This window comes from Achroia grisella, unplaced genomic scaffold, assembly GCF_030625045.1.
Source record: "Achroia grisella isolate CSIRO2021 unplaced genomic scaffold, CSIRO_AGI_Agris_v1 utg1174, whole genome shotgun sequence".
NCBI classification, from domain to species: Eukaryota; Metazoa; Arthropoda; class Insecta; order Lepidoptera; family Pyralidae; genus Achroia; species Achroia grisella.
The window spans coordinates 3,145,680-3,163,751 of record NW_026712590.1 but is presented as its reverse complement, the minus strand read 5'-3'; the positions used below and the strand labels follow the sequence as shown (position 1 = coordinate 3,163,751).

The 18,072-nt window shown below is 34.5% G+C and overlaps 1 protein-coding gene across 1 annotated transcript in view; it reads right to left on the bottom strand.

Annotated features, from left to right (window-relative positions):
* LOC131851674 (uncharacterized) overlaps positions 1 to 18,072 on the bottom strand; it is a 37,532-nt gene that overhangs the window by 3,342 nt on the left and 16,118 nt on the right. Inside the window, exons 12-17 of the mRNA XM_059202201.1 lie at positions 12,630 to 17,780; positions 7,782 to 12,536; positions 3,742 to 7,694; positions 2,007 to 2,117; positions 1,069 to 1,207; positions 364 to 608 (exon numbers count right to left, since the gene is read on the bottom strand). Coding sequence (XP_059058184.1) covers positions 364 to 608; positions 1,069 to 1,207; positions 2,007 to 2,117; positions 3,742 to 7,694; positions 7,782 to 12,536; positions 12,630 to 17,780 — 14,354 coding nt within the window. The remainder of the gene's footprint in view (positions 1 to 363; positions 609 to 1,068; positions 1,208 to 2,006; positions 2,118 to 3,741; positions 7,695 to 7,781; positions 12,537 to 12,629; positions 17,781 to 18,072) is intronic.

The window sequence follows — 18,072 nt, the reverse complement described above, 5'->3', positions numbered from 1 at the left end:
TACATGTTTGTGCAATCAGCGGATATTTAATACATTACGCCATTTGTATGTTTTTTATAATTAATATAGAGTTTTAACTATCATTTGATAGCAAATAGAATGGGGAGGATTGCCTCTCAGTTCTAAGACATTAGTAAAAAATTATATAGTAGCATAATTATTAAAAGAAAAAATATATTTGACTTAATTCTTTTTTTATATGTTTCTGAGGGTGCTGCTCCTAAACCCACCCTGGAAACAGCAGCTGACTTTTAATAAGCTTTATAAGACAACTTTCTTAACAATCATCTTGAGTCTTTTTAGACTAGGACAATATAAGAAATGAAAAAAGCCTCAGTCTGTTTCGAGTACTATAAGCCTTACCTCAGTTTCTTCAGTTGGTTCACTATGAAACGTCGTATTCGGGTGGGACCTAGCAAACTCCTCCTGGTCCAGCGCTATTGTTGCTTGCATGCCATCCTCGCTGACTGTCACTATGCCGACATCTTCGAGCCCTAGATTCAGGTCTTGCGGGTCCATTGAATCACGGGGGAGGAGTTGATCTGTAGCTATCTGGTCATCTATATCCGGCTGAGGTATACCACTCTGGTTCATTAATGTTGGTTGAGCTGTAATTAAATGTGTATAAATTAGTACTGTAACATTTTTTTTTTTAAGTTTTTGGTACTGAATTTGTACTAATTAGAGTAAAGAAATAATAAACGTTAAGTCAGTAAAATATTAATAAACGTAAAGAATCTCGTGTAGATCTATTTCCGACACTTTGTACAGGTTAATTTTTATAATCATGTACAAGATCATTTGAAATTCATATTTAAATAATTAATTAGAGACTACTTATACATAGATACTTAATGAGCTGAATTTCTTGTGAGTTCTTAACTCTTTTGATTCCGAACTGGCAATAGATTTGACATAAAGAGTCTGTAACAGACATACCTGAATAATGATATTTATATAAGATTTATTGTCTTTATTATTATTTGTCTACAGTATTACTGAATGTTAAATTAATTATGGTCGAAAGTCAACATCTGGCCGACCGCTAGTATTAAAAAAAATACTAACGCGTGTGCGAGTGGTGACCTTGGTCCTGCGTGTGGTCGTGTGCTGGTGAGGCGGCAAACAGCAGCTCAGCCTCAGGGAACAAGTCAGAAGCGGACGGCGAGTCCACGCCCAGGTCCTCGCATTCCTCCGATAGTGATTTCTGTACATACATTTTATATATAATAATAATAATAAACACTGAAATTAACACAGCGTCGTCTAGTCCCAAGCTATGCAGAGTTTGTGTACTAGTCAAATCTATACTAATGTACTAATATTATGAATTTGTTTGTTTGTTTGAATGCGCTACGACCAATATAATCGAAGTATCAGTGAACATTTTTGTATTATACATTTTTGAAAAGCGCGTGCTTCGTAAATAGTTCAAGTTAACCAAAAAATATGTATAATGTGTTTTTAATAACCACGCGAACTAAGTCGCGAGCACAGCTAGTGATATACATCCTTAAATATATAATTTTTACTACGGAATACTTCTATACTAATATTATAAAGATTGTGTTGTAGGGGGAGGGTAATCCCTGGATCTGCTGAACCGATTTTTAAAACTGGTAGTGTTCAATAGTATCGTATAAATTCACTGCCGTATCTCACCTTTCAACCGAACTACATCATACTAAGCCGTTAGGTGGCCGAAATAGGTAGCTGAATGGACATTGTTTTAAGGAATTTCTATATTATATAAAAATACTACTATTACTGCTTAAATTTTGACCACTAAGCGACTATTATATTACTGAACCATAGACTTTGTAATTGTGTAATCTTTTTCATTGTAACCCTATTGGAATAATCACCGATTCTAACAATCATTGTTTTCAGTTCATTTAGGTAGGATAAAGTCTTTTCATAATACTTTTTCTCATATATCTCCTAGTACAGACAACTATCAGTAACATTTTTATTACACATATGTTAATCCAATAAATAAAACTAACCTGAAGTCTCAATTCATGTTCCAAAATGGCGTATTTGTGTCTCAGAGCCGCCGCCGAAACATGTGTCAATCTATGCTGCCTCTGCGCAGAACCGTCTTTCTTGTGCACAATCTATATCATACAAAATTGCATTAATTCATTGTTTTTCACGCTGCTCTTGAGAACAATGACTATTTATAACACTTATAACAATTAGAATTAAATTTAGAAACATTTTTATTATTTAAAATTACATTTATTTCAAGCAAAGCTAAATTGATGATTCATAATCTAATGTCTACATACGATGATGTTTCAGCAAAGTAAGTTGACCGCAACGAAGCAAGCCCGTTACGCCCCAAATTAGAATCATTTTATTTAATTAAATTATTTATAATAAAAATAACTTTTTTTATATCAAAATAATAAATGAAGAATAATGTTTCAATTACGATGAGAATAATGACAGGGCCATGCACGAGAATGATGCAGGTTATACTCGATGATGGGGACAGAAGACGTACCTTCAACATGCAAAAATAACATATTCCAAATTGAACCAATTTACACCAAAACCAAATTAAATATTCATAAAAAACAATAAACCGTCTAGTAAATTTATTTTAACTATTAACCGTTATGTCCTTTTCTTCCATACTATTCAGTATTAGCTCTTAATTTGAAAGAAAATAACAAAACACTAATAGCTAAAATATATTCGCTTTTTCATTTTAGTTTTTTATGAATGAGAGGGCAAAACATTTAAAACACCTTTAATACTGATCGACTAGAGAATAAACCGAAAGAAAACTCCGTATTGACCTTTCCGAAATTGAAACGGTGCCTAATTACAAATAGTACAGAATTAAATGAACAGGGGAGGCGGGAAGTAGAGACCTAGACAGTTCCGTTCTTCGTTCGGGTGGTGGGATGCCCACTAAAATTTAAACGCGAAATCTTGCAACGATTGACAATAAGCGTATAGAAATTAATACGTCATATTAAGCAAGCAATATGTGTTGCGCAATTTAACGTAGAAGCCACGCCATAACACGTCGCGGGTGTGAGGCAACGAGACGTTGAGCGGGGCAAAAATACAAAAGTACAAGTTATACCACGCTAGAAAGGCCGAATGAAAAAACCGTAACCGTATATATTGTAACGAACAACAGCTTGAATAAATTTCTTAATAAGGCACCACGACTATCTTTCTAAGACGCACGCATTTGAACACCATTAGTGCGTGCCTTCATGTAAGCTACAGCAAATATTATATATTTATTTGCTTCAATTCCATAATGAGAAAAAATGTCGCATTTACATTATCCGTAGCATATCGACAACAATAAGGCACGTCAACACCGAACGAAGAGGAAATAAATAAAAATCGGGGCGTGCAGGACTACTAAAGAGGCATACTAAATCTGAACGACCAGCGCCAGCTCTACGATAGATCACCTGGTGGTAGGCCTTATCGTCGCAATCTGACGTGTCAATATCGTAACCGCCACGCGGCGAATCGTCGTGCGAATCAACGATGTAAGACTTTTTTGAGTCTACGTCGAACATCTTATCAAATATCCTTTGCGCTTCCATATCGGGACTGTATCGATCTGGGATCGGATCCTGAAGTTTCAAAATGTGTATACAGACAGCTGTCTTTCAGCTACATGTCACTTTTCAAATTAATTACAGCGTCGTGACTGTTTTAAGATCTGAGGGCTTAAATACGAATAATACAATGTTTAATACTTACAAGAACTGTTCGGTCCAAGTTATCAGCTCTAGCAGTCTCCTCATAAGTGTAGTCGTGTGGATCAGCTGCTGTGTGGAGGTTCCAGGGTTCAGAGCCTTCCGGACTCGAGCCCCTTTCTGGTTTCACTTCTTGAGACTCCCTATCAGTCCACGGAGAACTATTTGCTCTAGTCTCAACCAGTTCCGGAGGGGTAGCGGCTGGTGCTGGTGACGCTGTACTGTTAGGTGGGTGGACAGCTGTAGCAGCAGCTAAGTTAAATGCTTGAAGATTGTGAAGCGCCGCTGTAGGTAATCTCACATGTCGCACACCAGGCCGGGCTAGTACAGGTTTTAAACCTGCTGGGCCTATTAATCGCTGTAACAGTAACGCATTGGTTGTACCTCCTTCTGTACCTCCAACGGTCAATAGTTTCGGCCCGCGGTTAGTTACTATGGCTATTTGTTGACCCCCTTTAACCATAGACACAGGTAAGATGTAATTTGCTGGCATTAGTACTGCCGTCGTTGGTTTTCCTGCTGTCCCTCTAGCAACGGTAATCGTCTGTCCATCCGCTACTATCACGTTTCGCTGCGGTTGTGGACGAGGCTGCGCAGGTGGTGTTTCTGGTTCAAATGTCAGTTTTCGCACTACTTTACGGGGACTGTCTTGAGGAGAATGACTTTCTAGGCAGCTTTCATTACAGTCGCCCTGCGACGTTCCACAACTACTATCTTCAGAACCCATCGTACGACATGTGTCGTCTCCATGAACAGGACTTAAATCGCGTACACCTGGTCGGCGAGAACTGCTCGAACTTTTCTTACGTTTCGAAGACCCAGATGGATTAGATGGTGGATTAGATCTTCTACGTGGTGCTGGTTTATCTTTGTCTGGAGAATTCTCTACTTGTTCCTTATATTCAGCCAATATGTAGAGAATTCTTTGTGTTGTCTGTTCGTCTTCTAATGGTTTTTGTGTTGATGTCTTTGTTGGTACAGTATTTAACTTCATTGAACTAGGAAGATGTGAAGACTTCGGTCTAGATTTCGATTTAGATCCTATCTTGGCGGGTTTCGGATGATGAGTTATTTCATTTGGTGAGGTCCTCGCGGTAACCGTATGAGGTATTTGTACGTGAGACGAGGGTGTAGATGAATCGACTATACCTGTCGAATCGGGTGATCGTACATAGGCAGATGTGATTGGAGTGGTTACTGTAGCTTTTCTATTAACGTATGCTACATTCAGTGGTTGATTGTTTCCAATAGAGTACAGTACTTGAGTAGGTTCCGTAAGAGTAGAACTGACGGATACGCCATTATCAGTGACTTCAGTTGATGATGTATGCAATTTTGCGAAACTACTATTCGATGTCGCATTAGGCTGTACAGTGCTCCTTTCCTTTACTTGCTCAAGAACCATATCAAATTCGCGCAACTGTTCAAGTGTAGAAGAGCTCATTTGAGATTCCGTCGATTGATTTTCCGAAGGAACTTTAATTTGTCTGGATACCTGTGAATGTGGCAATCGTATAGTTTGTTGGCCAAGCGGCGGAGCAGCTGTCAGTACCAACTGCTGATAAACAGGTTGGTTTGCACCTCCAATGACATTTCTTTGAATCTGGAAAAATGACGGTCTTACGACTCTTGTGCCGGATACCATTTGTGGAGTCTTACTCAACATAGGTAATTTTATTCGCATTTGTGTTAAAACAGGTTGTGAATTTTGCATAGATTCGTTGGTAACGCCCATGTGAGCGTTATCTTCTGCAGAAATTTCAGAATTAGATGTCGTTTGGGTTTGAGGAACAATCTTGATTATTGACGGTTCCATTTCACCCTGATTAACAAACTTAACATCGGTTTGTTGTTTTTGACCTGAATCATCCATTAACTCTGTACTAGGTACCGTTATTAGATTTATTGTTTGCCCGCCACCTATGTTAACGGGGATTTGGCGGGTGTATATAACTCCGCCATGCATTGTTTGGATATTCATTGGGCCAATTGTTTGTTTTAATTGCTGAACCAAATTGGGTTGCGCCTGCGAAGTCTGAGCAGGTGATTTTCTCAACAGTAATGGTGGGCTACCTATTTGCCCTATGTGCTCTAGGTTTACAGAATTATCAACAACAGGTGGACAATCTGAATTTTCAGTTCCAGTATTTATAGAGGCAAGATTATTAACATTAATTTCATTTGACTTTTGATTGCCATCTTGGAATACAGGTTTGCCAAATGCTTGATTGAACTTTGGTAAAGTAGTCGATTTCTCGCCAACAGTGGGTTTGCTGGATGAATTTTGTATAAATTTTGCGTAATTCTCTTCATAAACTGAACGTGATTTTATTTCTTGTTGAGAATTAATATTATCTTTATTAGGTATTGTAGAGGCAATTGATTGAGGTGTATTCATATCTTGGGGTTCAACTGGTTTTGATGAATTTGTTTGGATATTAGGACTCTCGATTGGTTGTAGCCTAAGAACCATACTTCGTTGGTGCGGAGCGTTCAACTGAATCGCTTTACCGTCCGCAGATTTACATACAAACTGCACCATCTTTTGTTCGTTAGAACCTTGAACATTTGCGAGATTAGTCAAAAGGTTCACTCGTTTAAGAAGTTGTCCAGCATTACTGTTTTTCTGATTTCCGGTATTCACGATATGCAGTAGTTGATTTCCTCCTTGTTGAAGACCTGTATCGACTAATGATAGGCCACTAAATGTATTTGACTGAGATCCAGAGGTACCATTTGCTGTGGCACCTGCTGTACCAGCCTTATTTTGTACAATATGCAATACAGGAGTAGCACTAGGAGTGCTTATAACAGACTGTTGACTGTTATCTACTAATGTTATTTGGCTTCCTGATGCATTTTTGCCTTGAACAATATGCAAGACTTGAGGAGTCACTTGAGTATTTGATGCTTGTGTATTATTTTCAGACATATTCGTCTGATTTAATGGTGGTGGTAGAATTTGAGCTAAAGCTTGCTGAAGTGCCATTGCGTTTATTGACGTCGCTTTAGGATAACTATTTGTTGTTGTTTGAGTATTGGCAGGAGCTACTGTGCTCTGACCAATTTTTTGAGAGAGTATGTTAACCAATGCATGTGCTGTACTATCCGCAATAGTTTCTGACGTAGTTGTTATTCCAGCAGCATTCATAGCATGTGCTATTTGATCAGTTTTTTCGGAACCAGAATTTTCAGATTTTTGAGAAAAAGTTTCAGAAACAGACTCCTTTTCACCTATATTATATATATTTGGATCATCTAAACACGCATTACCATTATCACCGTCATAAGCATAGTCAATATCATTTACATGATTATTTGTCTGATTCAGAGACTGGCTATTTTCTTGACATTCATTTGCTTCATCTTTATCTTCAGGTAACTCTTCCTCTAACTCGATTTTTACTACGGGTTTTATTTCTGTTTCAATTGGTATATTTTCATCAGTCGTTTGCAAGTTGGATACTTCATGTGATTCGATAGGTACAGATTGATTATGTTGACCATAATCCTGTACTATTGGTAGAGTTAAATTAGCTGTTGTTAATTCTGTATATTCGGTTTTAATAACCGTCTGTGAGTCATCACGTGGGCTATTTTCCACTGAGCACTGCGACGGACTTGCATTAGATACTTGAGTAACGCGTGGGTCACAAGTTACCGGATTCTGTGCGCCAGCGCTAACCGGTAATTGGCCCACTTGAACTACTTGAACGATTGGATCAATAGGTGAAGGTTTCATAAAATCATGAACATAGAAATCAAATGGAAAACTTGGAGCGTCGAATATATCTTTATTATTTTCCTTAATCCAATCATATTTTAATTCGATTGTGGTTTTCTTGAAGTATGATTGTACTTTATCATGTAATTTAATATGTGACATGTAACGGTTTATCTTTTCCAGTTGATCATTTTCGATCGTGGTTTTCTTAAAAAATTCTTGCACTTGGTCATGTAAATTGACGTATGAAGTATAATGGTTCATTTTATCTAATCGATAATTTGGTGTATTATTTACATTGTAATAATTGTCTGCATAATCATCATATTTTTCGGAAAATACAAACGGCTGAGGGTGTTTTACGTCCGACAGAGTCGCAGCCGAAACTTTTAAATAATCACTAACAATAATATCTTCTAAATTTTGCATGACTCTGTCGGACCCCTCACCAAAACCCATTTTGAAATTGGTTTCATTCTCATTAATAGGTGTATTAATTTCAATATATTCAGCATCAATTTCTTCTGACAAAGTTTGATTAAAAGGGCTATAGACAGAAGTAGGCACATGATTAGAATCCGAAAATAAATAGCAATCTTCTGGACTAGTAGAGATAGCAGAATTCTCAGCACAGGTTCCCGCTATAGGCCAATCTTTAATCATATCAGATACGTCAATATGTTCTTTGAGAAATGATCGGGAATAGGAAAATTTTAAAGAGCTGAAGTAATCAAACAAACGTTTATATTCTTTACTATATCCCGATTCAATAATGGCAGCTGCTGTGATTTTAGGATAATCTATATTTTTACCTTTCCTATATTTTTTTTCACTATGTTTTCCATCCCCTACGTCTATTTTACGTTTCAGATTTCTTTTTAGTTTCACGTTTTCCAAATTCGATTCGTCACTGTATATCGCATTGGAATATGTATTTTTTGGAACAATCACTTCCAACTGTGATTCACTATATGAAGTTATGTTTTCGTCTGAACCTGAAACATTTTCTTGGATCATTTCAATAATTTCTTCTCTAGTATAGTTCGACACGTTATTTCCACTGCTTGCAGTGGAATTTTCATCTATAGGAAATACGTAGCATGTGCCTACAACTGGATCTTCAAATTCAACACCTTCCAGAACCACACTTGGATCTTCCTCACGTAAGAGTAGGATTTTATCCGAACTATTCTGATAGCTATTTTCGCTATTATTAATTTTAGATCTATTATCTTTCTGTGGCTGAATGTTTTTTGATATATTTTCGGATACGGTACTTTCTTCTATTTCGTGAATACTACTTTCCTTTTCTCTTTTTGTAATATTAAATTCTCCAATGTATTCATGGTCTAATAATAATGAATACAGTTTTTCAAGTTGAACTTCAGGACTATTTAATATATGTTTGGCATCCAATAACGTAGGTTTCTCATTATTAATTTCTGAATTACTTTCATTCACATCGTTTAGAGTTTTTGATTCTTCATTTATCGGTATATCTTTCTTACTTTTATGAATTTTATTATCATTATTTAGAGAATTTTGTATATTTATTAATTCAGTAAATTCGGAACATTTATGTTCCGATGAACATAAAGGGTCGTCGTTTATTTTGTGTTCATGTGACCCTATTTCGATATTTTTAACATTCTGTTGCATTTTATGAAACATAGACTGATTGGTTATTCTGGTAGTTGGATTATACATGTTGGGATCACAATTTACATCATTTTGAATGTGTTTATCTGTATTGGCTAAGTATTGTAAATCACTATGATTTTTATTATGGTCATGTACTTTTGTTTCAGATTTTATTAATAATTTCTCAGCATGATCATTTAATAAGGTGTCTTCTTTTTCAATCACCAAATCTGTTTTGAAGAAGTCACTATTTTTGGTATTGTGTATTTTTGGTAGTACAACAATTTTATCTTGTATTTTATTAAGATTTTCTATTATTTCATCTTTCGAGACTGTTGTAGCAGGCGTTTCTTTGGAATTTTCTCTTTCGATTGCTGTTATTATATGGTCTTCGATATGTTTTTCGCTTTTCTTACAATGTCCTATTAATAAATTATAAGAGCAATTTCCAGTAGTTGCCGGATAATGGTAATTATTTTCATAATGTTTATCACGAAATGTTTTATTATCCAAATAGTGGATGCCTTTCCAACAATGGGCTTTATTTTCACTAATTTTTAATACTTTGTTAGCTACAGCAGTACTATCACTATAATGAGATTTTCTTTTCAGTTTATGTGTAGTGACAACTTTTATTGCAGATGTATCATCACAAGTGGGCCATATTAATTTAACAACTGGATTAATTTGGAAATATGAAGTCGTAAGATGTTTTAGAGATGGTACCTTGTAAATTATAGACGGCTTATTAATATCATATTTATATTGAGAACGATTACCTGTATGTTTTAGTAAAATGTCACTTTGTTCACGTACCATACTTTGATCACATAGTTTTTTGTCTCTTAGGAAATCGTTTTTATAATTATGTTGGTTAATGTTTATTTTGATAGCAGTTTGCAAACACTGCTCATGTGAATTTCTATTGGTCAAAAAAGTTATCATGCTAAGCTGGCGTTTTGAGATAAACCATTCACAATCACAAGTTATGTTTTCTGTAGGCTGATCATTCTTATTCCCTTTCTCAACAACATCTTGATAATCTTCCAACGCAACTATAGTCTCAAAAACATCAATAACAGGTGAAGTAGATCTTGGCGTTTGAATGGCAGTTTCATTGGTATATATAGTATGATCATATTTTGAAGAGTCATTCTGAATTGATAAAGATTCGCTACGAATCATTTTAGGTACAGATAAAACAGAAACTGGAATAAAATCTTCAGCATCCATTAAGACATCCATGGTGTCATCTGTTATATTGTGATTTAAAGGGACTTTCACATTTTTAACTAGTGAGTCATATCTAACAAGTTTAATAAAACATTTTCGGCTATTGACATCTAAATACTTACTAACAAGATCATCGCATTTTGAAAGTGATACGACGCATTCACGTGTTTTTGCTGAAGATAAGTAAACATCTTGTTGTCTATCTATTTGAACAATCGATTGTAACGTGGAATCCTTTTCCGTACAATTTTCCTGAACATTGTTAATAATAGCAATATTCTTATCAGTATCAGCCTCAAAATTATCATGCACAGAAACATTTTCCAATTGTTGAACGACATCTTGTGCAACAGTTACGACATCCATGGAAAGAATTGGACAATTTTTTAATATATCTATGCTATCATTAGACGAATCATCTACTTCTATTATATCTGAATTTTCATTACTTACGTTACATTTTTCTTGTAAAGACTCTCTATTATCTTGTTGTATAACAGTCACCGCATTATCTGAAATATCAGTTGTTACTATTTCGTGCCTTTCCGTGTTAGAGTTAAAATTGTAAGTTGGCGATAAATTGCCATCTAAATTTTGATCACTAGTGTTAGAGATAATTTTAGTGGGTGTTTTTGTTGGTTGATATCGAATTAATGTAACACAACATTTTTGACCAAACTTGGTTTGATGTATTTCAAACATTTTTTTATCTTTTAATGATGTTTTATAGCGACCGAATTCTGTTTGAAATTCAAAACATGTGGCGTCATCTTCATCATCGCTAAGTAAATTTATGGTTTCAACTTCCTTCAGAAGACGCTTCGAATGCATTGCAATTTCTTCAATATGTGATATTGCAGAACTTTTCGAATTGTCTCCTTTTGGAGTTGTAACTTGTTTAACATTTAATGTATATCGTTTATTATCTGCAATGTTATTCAATAACATGGATTTCATGACTGGATCTGAAAATAATGATTCGAAATCGGTATATAACTTTCCATAAATAGTGGCTTTAAATGTTCTACCATTAGGTAACTTAACACGCACACATTTCTTATTCGAATCATTCATGTTTTGATCTTGTAATTCCTCAATAATCACATTTCTTTTCAATGATTCTGGAACAGATGAGAAATCAATAGTATCTTGAGATGCCTGTATTTGATTATTAGAATTTAACTGAGGAACAGGTTTTTGATTGGTTAATTTTGTTGTGTGATCGTCAGCACATAGCAATTCAGTAGATATCTTTTCTTTTTCAATTAGAGAACATTGATTATTTGTTTGAGAGATAGGTAACTTGGGTTGAGATGTTTGAGTGTAGTCTACAACATTTTCTCTAGGTTTTCGCAACGTATTACCCATAAATTCTGTATTAGTAACATTAGCTTCCACTGATGATAAACAAGAACTGATATTTTTGGGAACAGTTTTGTTTTCAGTATTATTTTTAAATAACCTACAATTCTTAGTAGTTTCATAACTATCTATCGTTTTCCTAGAGGAGATTTCAGTCCTGTTGTATTCACCGTCACTACACAGTTCCATTTTTTCTGAGCACAGCAATGATGGACTGATATTTCTTGGAGTTGCTTCATCTGACTTTGGCAGCATACAGTCAATAAATGTTATGTCGTCACTTCTAATTGTTTTGTCCTTTATTGGCAATTCTATTTTTTCTGAGTAGGGTAATGAAGTATTAAAAGTTTTTAGACCCGGTGTACCACTATAGTTATTTCTATGGACTGTACGTGCAACAGCTATATCTTCATTGGCGGTGGCCATATTTTTGGCAATAGTTTTATTTCGTAACTTCATATCACTTTTAAAACTCTTATTGCGACATCCCATTGCTGACTTAATTTTTGGTTCAATACTTTTAACAACTGATGATTTAGAAACCCTGTCAGTACTTCCTTTCCTTAGACGTCGAACAGAAATTATTTCTGGAAGTCCTACTTCTTTCGGATTAACAAACTCGTTTGTTTTATTATTTTTATCAGAAGACATAACACGATCGGTACCTTGATGACAGACTGTTGCATTTCTCTTCTGATTTTGTCTATCAGCAAGTAATGTTTGAAAGTCGATATCAGAATTTACACTTGTTATAGCCTCATAATTTTCTTGATCTTCGCTTAATTTTGAGGCCACTCTACATTCTCCTTCATGGTGAACTAAATTATCATTTTGCATCTCTTCAGATAATTTAGTTTTTATTTTTAACTTTATACACGTTTCATTATTTTCATTAGTATATGTTGAGGTAGTTAATTCTTTTATAGTAGTACTTTTAATTAAATTAGATGATTCAATATCCACTGGTTGTTGCGACAAAAATGTAGGTTCATGTAGTATATCTTTTAGCTTTGTATTTGGTATTTTTGAACGTAATAATTTGTCCTCAATGTCATGTGAATTACGTATATCGACAGATATATTTTGTTCGCCTCCAATAATTGGGTACATACTTTTCGCTGGAGGCCTATTTACTGATGTATGCGCTGTTATATCAGATTTCACAGTAGTTTCTTTGTCGACAATCCTTTTCGATGTTCGTTTCCTTATTATCGTTGGTTTCTTCTTGCTTAAATTATTTTGCATCTCGATTTTCTCACAAAAATTTTGTTCATTTTCAGCAGTAACATCACTTTTCAGTCTTACTTTTCTGTTCCTAACTGAGGGTATGTTTAAATTAGTAGGATTTTCTACATTTTTGTTAGATGATCTCAATTTAATGTGCGGACAATCTGATTGAATAGATTTATTTTCATTACACTTTTCATTTTTTAATCCTTGATCTTGTGGTTGAGTATTGGGTAAATTGGTACAATATTCTTCCCGTATATTAGAGTCAGAAGAATTTTCTTTAGTAACAGTGTGAGTTGTATTAACTTGAAACATTTTCTTAATCCCGTCTTCTATATTCAATGGAATATAAGACAGAGGAATAGGTGGATAATAACACGAATTATTTATTTCCCTAGTCGTAATAGCCAAACGTTTCTTTTTGAGTCTCTCAGCATCATTAATGTCTCTTACATTGTCTTTTCTTGTTGCAACATTATATAGATTTATATTATTCTTAGTAGTTTCGTGATCCATCAAATGTTTTTGTACTATTTTATTACAACTTGATATATTTTGACATACTGAAGATTCTTTGGTATCACTTGTTTCATTCAATTTTGTCATAGATATTTTAAGTAGGTCATTGTCAATAGAGTTTTGTTTATTTGATTTACAAGTATCATCACTAATTTCTGGCAGTCTTAAAATTTCATTTAAACACAAGGTATCATTTGACTTATGTTTTACAGTCATTCTAGCTTCTGCCTTTGCATGATCACTCACAGTTTCGTTTAGTAAATAATCGGTAACTTCTATTCTTTCATTCTTCAATATTCTACTATTGTCATCAACTCCTTCAGATTTAAGAGCTGTTTTGTCATCATCTGATGACTGCCTTTGATTTTTTAAAATTTTGTTGCCACTTTTTTCTACAGTCATAAGTTTCTGTTTATCCTGTACTTCGGACAAAACTTTTCTTTCACAACTCCTGTTAGAGTTTATATCTAAATTATTTTTATTTTCTAATTTAGAACGCGTATTTGCTAGCAGACAATCACTTGCTGGCCTGTGATTAGTTTTCAAAACGATATTATTGTCTCTTGTTGTGCCCTGATTTGTAATCATACTTCTATCGGTCAGATTCATTGACGGTGTTACATAAGGTTGACTCGATGAAATACTTGGCATATTATACGAAGATATTGCACCAGATTGTGTACTTAAAGGCAATGTAGCAATAGTATTAGTCACAGCAACTGGATTAATATCAGGAGTAGTAAATTGTGTTGTATGATATAGAGTAATATTTGGCGCATTGTTTGGTAAAACATAAGGCGCCGTACTTTGTAAACTAGTTGAAACAGCATATGGATCGTAGAACATGTCTGAACCTATAAGTAACACATTTTGTACAGCAGACTGTGCTTGTTGTGGTACTGGAGTAATAAAAATATTCCCTGAATCTGATGTCTGGTTCTTCACAATGTTATCTTTAACAAGAAAATCACATTTTTTACTACCATTAGTAGGCATAGACTCGTCAGATTGATGATTTATATTGTTCAATATAGTAGGGATATTACAATAACCTTTACTATTCTCCACTTTGTCTGTATGAATATGTAAGTTTCTATTTGTCATCGCTCTTGATGACGATAATGACGAATCTATTAATGGTTTAGTATGATAATTAGTTTTGAGAGTAGTTCGTTGCATGGGCTCACTACAATTCAGTAATCTATTAGATATATTCTGATTAGATTTCAAATCCATAGCCACAGTTTTGTCTTTTTGGTGAGATGATATCGACCGGCTCTTAATGTCATTATTCTCAGTACCAGTGAGTTTATTGCCCTTCGGTAGTAACATTCTAGTGTAAGACTCGTCATCTGAAGACAATTCCCTAATTTCTTGACGCAGTTCATCATCCATCAATTCCTCCAGCAGATCATAATCGGAATTTTCTAGTCCAGATATGAATGGATCTTTTTCATATGCTGTTTCGTGACTTAATAGCTTTTTCTGTTCACACGGCAATTTTTTAGGTGGGTTTACAGTATTTTTAAAAACTTGCTGTTTCTTTTGAACTTCCAAATGAGTAGTCTGAGCAATATGCATGCCTTGAATTACAGGAGAGCTACATATCTCTGGTGTGTTAGTTTTATTTGACATTTGATTAATATGACAGGTATTTGGAGATTTTCTGTCTTTAGGTGTAGAAGTAGTTCTCACTATCCTTTGATTTCGTAGATTGTTTTCATTATCTCTTTTCAATTTAACTTCCAGTGCACTTGGATCTCTACTTGGAGTTTTTTGTGCTCGAATAGCGTTCATGACACTTTCCCAGTCTTGCGGTGATGAAGTCATATTTCGTGACTTTTGTTCAGATTTCACAGAATTGTGTTTAACCTTCGTGATTGGTGTCTTTTTGATTACATTCCGTTTATTGTTACTACAAGTAGAAACCCTTTCGCCTTTAGTCTTGATCGATTTAGTTTCTAATATTTTACTAGATGAATTATTTTTTGATACCTCAACGACCTTTGGTAATACTGTAGTTTTAACTTTTTGTCCCACATATTGCTGAACGTTGTTGCTCTGGTCAGTAACTATTGAATTATATGAACCATATGTTTTTGTAGATATATGATTAATGCCGTTGATAGAGGATTTGTATTCGTCTTTATGTACACTGGTTTCTATCTTAGACATTGAGCTTCCTGCATTTATTCGGTTTTGTTGTCGCAACAGTAATATTAGGTCATTTTGATCTTTTTCTGAGAGATAAGATTTCATTGTAGGAGAATTAACACTGATTCTCGGCTGTTCTAAATTCCTAGTTGTCAGTTTTGATGAATTATCATCTCTGGTAACTTGTTTATTTGTGGGCGTGCTAAGAAAGTTATTTTTTTTATTTGGCTTTGAAAGTAGTATATTAGACATTATAGGACAATCTTGAACTAAAGACGATCGTGGTTCTAAATTTCGATTATAATATACATTTGAATTATGCTTTACACTTTGACCACGTACAGTTCTTGTGCTATCTTTATTTGTTTGTTGGTACCTCAGATTAGTATTATTACTTTCAGCTATACGCCGAGCTAAGTCTATGGAGGATTCTTTTAACAGATGATCTTGACGATTATTCATATCATTTTGTTTTAGTTTAGCATCACTTTGTTTATGTTTATGCATATAACTGAGACGCGAGAAAGTATTTGGTGCATGCTCCATTTTCTTTGGGTGGACTATCTGTTTGGCACATTGCGAATTTACAGCACACTGAAGTTGCCTATTAGTATTAGGAATTAAAGGTGTAACTTTGCTCATAGGCTTTAATTGTTTTCTAGCCGTACCACTCGAATTACTAACTGGTGGCATTTCTGCCAAGTTTTGACTAGTGCCTGCATTTATAGTCTGTTGTAATTCTTTAAGAAAGTCTTGAAAATTTTTCTGCTCTTGTGATTCAGAACATGCAGTATGTTGTTGGCCAAGTACATTATTACTATTACATGTCGGTCTATGTTGCTTATTTTTATTCAATACATTTGCTCGATCGCTATTACTAGCAGTAGAAACAACTTTGTTTTGAAAAGTAGATTTCAAACTGTCACTGTAATTATTAGCACTCATTGCAGTATCCACATAGTCCAAATCACTAATTGATGTCCTCATGGCTTTTCTTGTATTCTGTAAGGGTTTAGTTACAGTAACTTTTTCATCCCACTGTAAAGTATTTGCAGCATTATTCATATGTATGAAACTGTTAACTTTTTGTTTTAATTCATTTAGCTCCTCTGTTTGTTTCTTATTTATATATACCTTCGGTATAGTAGGAACTGCAACAGCTTTTGGACTAACAAAAGATTGTGATGGAAAATCCTGTGTAGTAATAGCCTTAGCACTTTGTGGAACATTGTCAATTTTATCACAGTTAATACTTTGGTTGCAACTAATAAAAATATTATCATTGGAATAATTTTGCCGTCTGAAGTCCAATAATTTTTTAATACTTTTCTTTACTTCCTCCCTGGCAGCATTAACTTTAGCAGCTTCTTGTAGTTGTATTTGAGAAGCTTCTGTTTTAATATTAGGTTGTGGCTTTACGATAGTCAATGATGTAGGTGCCAACAATTGGGTAGAGCTGGTCGCAATATCTAATGATTGACACTTCTCCAGAGTAATCTTCGTTGCCGCCTTTGTATGTTCATTTAATGATTCATCTTCTTGTACATTACTCAACTCACTATTATTAAGAGTAAATTTATCAATCAGTGGATTATTTCTTTCAGGAGATTTATAATCATCCATTGAGAACAACCCATCAAAAAGGACGATTGAATCATTGCCTTCAGAGTTGACAGATGTCATAGAAGATTTTCCTTGACTGTCATAATCACTATCAGTTATTATCAGTTTAGTTTCAGATTCCGTCTTTACTGGAGCTGGTAACTTGGAGACTTTGATGCCGATAAGACTAGTTAGAGAACTCGACTTTTGTTCTTTGGATACCTTCTCCTTTTTAGTCTTCTTTTCCTTTTTCTTCTCTTTAACTTGAGAGTTATCTTTCAACCTCTCACAATTATGTTCCTCATTTTTAGGATGTTTCTCAGATTTCTTTTTTCTGTGTTTATTACTTCTTTCTTTACTGTGAGGTCGTTCTTTCTTCTTTTCAGTTTCTTTGTTTTCTGATGTGAGACTTAAGGGGTCAGTGTCTTCTTCAGACATGAATATAAGGCGCTTTTTCTTCTTACGCCGTTTAATATTAATACATTCTGTTTCAATATTACTAGAAGCACTTTCAGTCTCTTCAGGGTCAAATTGCCATATCTCTTCGGGTTCTTGAAACTCTACTAGATGCTCGTAACCTAAGAATGTAATTTAAAAAAAAAATAAGTCTTGGTAACAGTACTTAAAATTCGTATGAATGATTTGTGTAGTTAACAATTTTCCTCATAAATTCGATAATATGTTTTTAATAAGATTTTACTTTTGGCCGCTAATATATTTAGCGGTGAAAAATAAAATTTTATTAATAAAATTTTTTTTTGACCACTAAATATAAAAACTCTTAGTGTATGTCCTGTTTTTTATACAAACTGAAGCCCAAAATTCTTTACATGCAATAAAGGATTTCCAGCAAAATAAATGTGGTGCATG